This window comes from Delphinapterus leucas, chromosome X (assembly GCF_059928025.1).
Source record: "Delphinapterus leucas isolate spDelLeu-1000000601 "Yukka" chromosome X, BTC_Dleu_Yukka2, whole genome shotgun sequence".
Classification (NCBI taxonomy): Eukaryota; Metazoa; Chordata; class Mammalia; order Artiodactyla; family Monodontidae; genus Delphinapterus; species Delphinapterus leucas.
This window is the reverse complement of record NC_143150.1, coordinates 42,877,785-42,884,493: the sequence shown is the minus strand read 5'-3', so window position 1 is coordinate 42,884,493 and position 6,709 is coordinate 42,877,785. Positions and strand designations below refer to the sequence as shown.

The 6,709-nt window shown below is 45.8% G+C and overlaps 1 protein-coding gene across 1 annotated transcript; it reads right to left on the bottom strand.

Annotated features, from left to right (window-relative positions):
* Positions 1-1,197: 1,197 nt before the first annotated feature.
* On the bottom strand, positions 1,198-6,439 carry ESX1 (ESX homeobox 1). The gene is made up of 5 exons (XM_089903853.1): positions 6,370-6,439; positions 5,893-6,205; positions 4,802-4,847; positions 1,550-1,716; positions 1,198-1,396 (listed from the first exon to the last, which is right to left on the bottom strand). Exons 1-5 carry the CDS (start codon positions 6,437-6,439, stop codon positions 1,198-1,200), a joined length of 795 nt encoding a protein of 264 aa, XP_089759979.1.
* Positions 6,440-6,709: the final 270 nt, after the last annotated feature.

The window sequence follows — 6,709 nt, the reverse complement described above, 5'->3', positions numbered from 1 at the left end:
TTGGACAATACTGCAAAAGTCATATGCTTTTCCATGAAAATAAAGCCTCCCTTCAAACTAGGAACATGTAACTGCTGTGAAACTTGTCTTTGATAAGCCCCTTCTCCCCAACCCACTTCCTGTGCGAGGAAATTCTGGTGTCACTGTGACACCCCTATGTGAAGTCACTGCAGTCACTTCATAGCATGACTGTTCATAAAATCACTGTACATTGATAGAAATTGATAAGAAGCATGAGTTCTACTGAAAAGATAGCAATATTTTAAAAATAGTTGGCCTGGCCTCCTTTTCTCACCTCCCATTTTTGTTTTTCTTTTCTCACCTGGCAGTTTTACATGAAGAAATTATGGGTAAAGTAAAGATCTGCTTCTTTTTAATGAGTACCTATTCTGGAACTCTGTTCAGGGGACCATCTCTCGGACGTTGAGGGTGACAAAATACACTTCAGGGTGTGATTGTCTGCATCTGGGCTGGGGAAGCTACAATAATAGGCTCTTTTGGGCTGGGAGTGTGGGGTGAGAAAACAGAACCATTTTCTGATCTTAATGGAGCCCCCTCTTGTGTCTTGGGACCAGAATGGTTCCTATTCCCCTATCACCTCCATAAAATGGAGGGCAGTGAACAGAATTTGGAGACCAGATGGATGTTTGGCTGCCACCTCCTTTCCTTACAGCCCTGTGAGCAGCCTCTTAGAAAGATTCCCTTAGAGTCCATGGCTGTTGAGCTCCTTGAATAGAACATGTCCCTGCCTGGAAACATACTGTACTCTCAGCAGAGGGTCATCCCTTCCCATCTCGCACATGTATGTGCTCCCAACGGGTCAGGGTACGGATGGGGATGGGGGGAGGAGAACATGTGGTCAGTGTAAACCTGCCACAGGCACTGGGAGGACTCTGTTACCTATTATGGTGACTCAGAGCTATCACATTATGAAAGGAAGCTTCTTCGACATTCTCTTTGAATTGCATTGCCTTAGCCATTCCCATGCATACCCAACTTAGTCCATTTGACAGCAAAAATCAATATATTGCTAACTTGTATCTTTATTGAAAACACAACATGCTCTCCAAAAACAACATGCACTGATTTTGTCCAATTATTCATCTAACAGGATTCTGATCAATTACTTTTGATGTGCTGTGAACAACTTCTATCTGGCAGAACAATACAATGGAATAACTATCATGAATACCATATTCAGAAAATGGGACCTGTGAAATGACCATTGATGACAGGGCCCCATGCAATACCTACAGGGGCCACAGCAAAGGGAGGCACAGGTGGTAGGGGTGGCAAAGGCATCCCGGGTGGCATGGGTGGCAGAGGTGGTGGCCCGGGTGGCAGAGGTGGTGGCCCGGGTGGCAGAGGTGGTGGCCCGGGTGGCAGAAGTGGTGGCCGGGGTGGCAGAGGTGGTGGCCCGGGTGGCAGAGGTGGTGGCCCGGGTGGCAGAGGTGGTGGCCCGGGTGGCAGCCTGGGTGGCAGAGGTGGTGGCCCGAGTGGCAGCCTGGGTGGCAGAGGTGGTGGCCCGGGTAGCACAGGTGGTGCAAGTGGCACTGCAGGAACACATCTCCATGCAGGCCTTATAACAGGGACTGCCTGATAGGGCCCATTCAAGATTATCCCCACATGGGGGCGCAAGGCAATGGGGATCAGATTTCTGAACATCAGTGCCCTCTGTTGTCTTCTCCACTTGGCCCTTCTGTTCTGAAACCAAACCTTCAATCAGAGGGAAAAAGAGATTGGTTTAGTATATTGAACAGTTAATGTCATAATAGAAAACACACACCAGGCAAGTCTGCCATTGAGATTTTACACTGCAGCAGGAGAAGCTATTCCCTTATTGCTAAAATATCTTAGGAAAGCAAACAGCACACCTCCCTCAGCTAACCCTTAGTGAACCAAGCCTAGTCCAGACTTTGGCACATTGATTTGTCTCTCATTTTTAATATTCCTTAATGGGTTTTTTCCAAGTCCTGGATACAGGCCTAACTGATGAATTGCACCAGGTCCCTGCTGTTGGGACTATCACTGTCCAGCTGCCTCCACCCCCTTCTCACCAGGAGTAGCGTCATCATGGTTGTGAGGGAAGCTGAGTGTGGGATAAAGATGGGTCCAATTAAAGTCATACCGAGGGGAACCATACCCTATTTGCAAAGCCCATCTTCAGTCTGAAGTAACTAATCCATAGGGGCATGGTGCACTTTTAGACAGAAGGTTTCCTTCAATGATGTTTAACAGATCATTCTTTCTCTGAAACCTCGTAAGACTTAAAGCAGATGGTATGTCAATGGAGGCCTGATCATGGGGGTCCCAGGGACTTTGTGGCTTGTCTTGCTGGGACATGAGAGGTGCTGAAGCCCTGGACACTGCCTTGATATTTCAGCCGTTAGTGTTAAGGAAAGTTTAGCTTAACTAAATCCAAATTCACTAAAGCCAAAATCCTTTTCCCCAGATAAGATATTGGGCACCCTATTGTCACCACTGTCAATTTTGTATTCTCCAATTTGCCCTACCCTCCAAACCTTTCTGGGCTCAGGACAAGGTCAGCTCATTCGGTCCCAGCTTCAGTTTCAGGATGCTGGACAGGAGCCACTGTTACCCAGAGTGTTAGGGTACCCAAGGCCCTGCCAGCATCACTCATTCCTAAGGCAGGAAGGTCCAATTATGTTCAATCCTGTGGGGACAGGGGTCACAAAAGAGGCTCCTCCCTAAATGCTTGCCAACTATTAACAAACAAACAAACAAGCTATCAGTTAGACTCTAGTGTCCTCTTAGTGTACTAGTTGATGGGGTTTACATGGTATTTAATCCTTTTGGACGTGCCCAAATGGCAGGTTTTAAGTGAGACAAATGGCCTCTTCTCTCTGCCTGCCCGAAGCCACCTTCTCTCTCTCCCATTTTAGGATTTGGTGTCCTTCTACTACATGGATATATAGTCTGAAGAAGGCCACCATAATAGAGCTCATTTTGGAGGGATTCAAATGTACCTGTGGTCTAATCTCCCTAAACATAACCAAAAGCCCACGTATGGCAAATTTTGGTATGGGTCAATATTAGGTCCATATTCCCAATACTGGTTTCATAAAAGAGATCTACTATATTTGCACAAGATGGGTGGGAGAAGCATCTATTAAGTTTCTTGGGGAAATTCATGCTGTAGTGTTTGGAAATTTATGAGAACACTGTCTTTTTCCTTACTTGTGTCTTCTGGCTCATTTTCCCTTCAGAAATCCATTAAGAGGACTATGTAAACCAAGGCATGAGGAAAAGCAATTCAGCAAACCTTGTTTTTCTTTTCCTCTGGGTTTACCTTGCCTGTCTGAGACTCGTCCTGAGACCAAGCCTGACTGTTGGTCCAGCCTGTGGCGTTAGGATGCCACCATCCAGTGGCCTGCTTTTCTGCATACCACAGACAGATGGGCAGTACGTTTCCATCACTGTACTCATGCATGTGCTCTGGGGCAAAACAAGTAAGCCATCTGAGGTAGGTATATATATATATATATATATATATATATATATGTATATATATGTATATATATGTATATATATGTATTCATTTATTTATATATTTATATTGAGGGGGGAAAATACTTCTTTGATGTAACTATGGTGTTCTATGCCCTCAGATAGTCACTTTTTGATTCCATGATCTACAAATTTGTAATCACTGCCTGAATAAATGAAAAAGTATTTTAAATTAGCACAGGTGAGAATCTGGCCTGAAGTGAGATCACCCTCACAACCAATCAAATTCCGGAAATCCACCTTTTCAAAACAATACCACCAAAAAGGATAAAAAAAATCTTAGATGTTAAAAATTCTTCAAGAGAATATTCACTTATTCATTTAGTAGTTTCATAAAGTTGAATTTGTATGTCACCTGCGATGCACATATTTGAATGTAAACGATTCTTCTCTAACCTTTCATTCCTTCTTAGGTCAATGGAACTTAATTCAAAATTATTCTTTCTCTTTTTTGGATTCATTTTTTGAGGATAATTTTCCAAAGCTTACAAACCTTTTCCCATTACCACCGTAACTGCAATATTTTAGCAATGTCTTCAGGCTGACATCAAAGTCTTCCAAAAATATTAGAACTTAAGACTGCCACTCTCTACACTGATTTGCAAAACACTTAAAAACAGCGGCAGGAGGATTAGGCACTGGGACTTGGGCTTTTTAGCCACCCCCGGGCATCAGTTTCAGTTTAACTAAATGTGTATTAGTTACTCATGTACTATGTTCTGTGTTTGAATTACTCTCTCACCCCAATGTCTAAATATTTATATGTTCACTCATTTAGCCAAGAGCTTATGCCTGGTTTTAAGTATTTTAAATAATTCAGTACAGTTGAACTTTCTTATAACCTAGCTCTTCCGTGTATTCATTTGAATACTTCCCAGGTGAGACTGAGCCCCAATAAATTCCACATAGAAATATTCCTTTAGGGAATACTAACATCCTTCCTAAAAGATGCCAGTGTCAGAGGGAGACGAGCTTTATTTATTGGAAAATAAAGTGTGTGTGTGTGTGTGTGTGTGTATAAAGAGAGGAGGAGAGACGTGTGTGTTTTATATTTTTCCCTTTAGGAAATCGAATTCTCTCTGGTAAACTACAATTTCCATAAGCTCGAACTTACTTGTCCTATTTCCCACCCCCAAAGCGCCCATTGTTCAAAAGTTATTTGCTAAACACGGAAAACACAACAAAACACACCAACCTGAGAGTTTCCAGGGCAAAACCTAAAGCATGTTTTAGAATGGCTGTCCTGCCAATTTTAAAATTAAGATTTACTGACCTGCACTATGGCTTCAGGCAAATTCAAGCGTCTTGCAATCGCCTCTCTGAGGGGGTGAAAAGTGCAAATGTTCAGTATTTGGAGTTGTGGATAAAATATATCATTTACATTTCTATACCCCTCCCCGCAGTTTTCTGTAATACAGCTTGAGGTTTACTTTAGGGAGAGTTTTCCCATGGACAACTCATCTGTTAAATAAAATATTAAAAGGGAATACATATTAAAATTCCTGATAGTGTATCTGTTAGTTGAATATGACTCAATTAATTTTTCCGTTTGTGGGAAACCAACACAGTATTGTAAAGCAATTACACTCCAAAGAAGATGTTAAAAATAAATAAATAAAACGCCAAAATACCAAAAAAGCGGCGTTCTGAACCAGAGTTATTTCTGTTTATTGTAAAAGGAAGCAGTAAACTCTCAGGGAGAAACTTCAAACCACATTGGCCAAGCAATCAAGGGAAATTCTTTTTGCTCTTTAGCGGGCGAAGATTGAATACAATGGAACCTGAAAGGGCGCCCCTAAACCTCACACCTATTTGTCCTCGTCCTCCATTGCTACCGGGCCAGAACAGGCTTTCCCCTTGTCTGGACCACAAATTCTCCGGGGAAGGTAAGCGACGAGAATAAGTCACTGGCTTTCTAAGGGTCGAAACTGTCGCCTGGAAACAGCGCTCCACGAGGCAGGGCCAAGACTAGGGTGAGGCCAATGAGGCGCTCGCCTCGTGAGCAAAATTTAAAGGGCGCGAAAAAGCTGAGTAATTACGATAAATATTTTAATGCAATTTTCAAAATGTAAAAAGGAATGCAAAACTCCATGATGAACAAATTACCAAGACTTTAAATTAAAGCAGGATTAATCGGCACTGCCTTCCTTTCTCCACCCGAGTTCCGCTCCCGTCTTGCACCCCCGCAAACTCTATAGGCATTGCGCCACGCCCAGAGAGCTAGGGCGGACCCGGCGCCCTCGAGCCTCCTAAGTAGCTTTTGGCCCAGGAGAGGAGGGGGAGGGTCCTGAGAAAGAGCCTAAGGCGCCCTGGGATGAGTGCGGGCTCCGGGAGAACTAGGCGTCTCCGGAGCCAGCCACTTACCGCGCGAACACGTCGGGGTAACGAGTGCGCTGGAAAGTTCTCTCCAGCTCCCGCAGCTGCAAGATGGTGAACACCGTACGGTTGCGGCGCAGGTTTCTCGGTACGATCTGTGGCCCCTCAGCGGCCGGGGGGGCCAGCTCCTCCTGCTGCTGCGGGGGCTCAAGACCGCCGCCGCCCTCACGGTTTTCGTCCAAGAAGTTGGGACCGACCGCATCAAAGTAGTCTGCTGCTGCTGCTTCTCCGGGCTCAGTTCGGACAGCGTAACCTCCTCCTCTCCTCCGGTTAGTCTCCGAGGTCAAGGTAGGCTCCGCATCTGGGAAAAGAGAAAAGCAAAGGGGAGAGACCGGGGCGAGAGAGCCCACGGTGCGCGGGCTGCAGGACGGCCACTGCCGCGCAGCGTCCCGTCCACCTGCCCTTCCCACGGAAAGTTCCTTTTCTGGAATTTGCCAAAGCACCTGTCCCCGTATAGACACTAACTATGCAGTTCTTCCTCGTCCTCGTCGACCCCCAGGCTGCGGTAGCCGGTGTCACGGTGGCTGCACGCCATGCCTTGACTGCTGTCGATGAAGGCTTGCGCTTCAGCAGACTCCGCGCTGGGGCCGTGGCAACTACCTCGAGGTCTGCTCTTCTGACGCCGGGACCTCTTCTGGCGCCGAGGCTGGAGCTTGCGCACCTTATATAGAGGGGTATGTTGCTTCCGCGGGTTCAAAGCATACGCGCTCGCGTTGGTTAAACGCCCCCTACTAGAATTCACATTGCCTCTAGTGGGGGTCGGTGGGACTCTTTTGGGGCGCGCTCGCGTCCACGGTGTGTAAAA

Coding starts and splice junctions, on each gene's coding strand:
- ESX1 (XM_089903853.1), bottom strand. CDS start 6,439: ATGGCGTGCAGCCACCGTGACACCGGCTACCGCAGCCTGGGGGTCGAC. Junction 6,206..6,369: donor GGACGAGGAAGAACTGCATA/GTTAGTGTCTAT, acceptor CTCTTTTCCCAG/ATGCGGAGCCTACCTTGACC. Junction 1,717..4,801: donor TGCCTGAAGCCATAGTGCAG/GTCAGTAAATCT, acceptor CTCTGATTGAAG/GTTTGGTTTCAGAACAGAAG.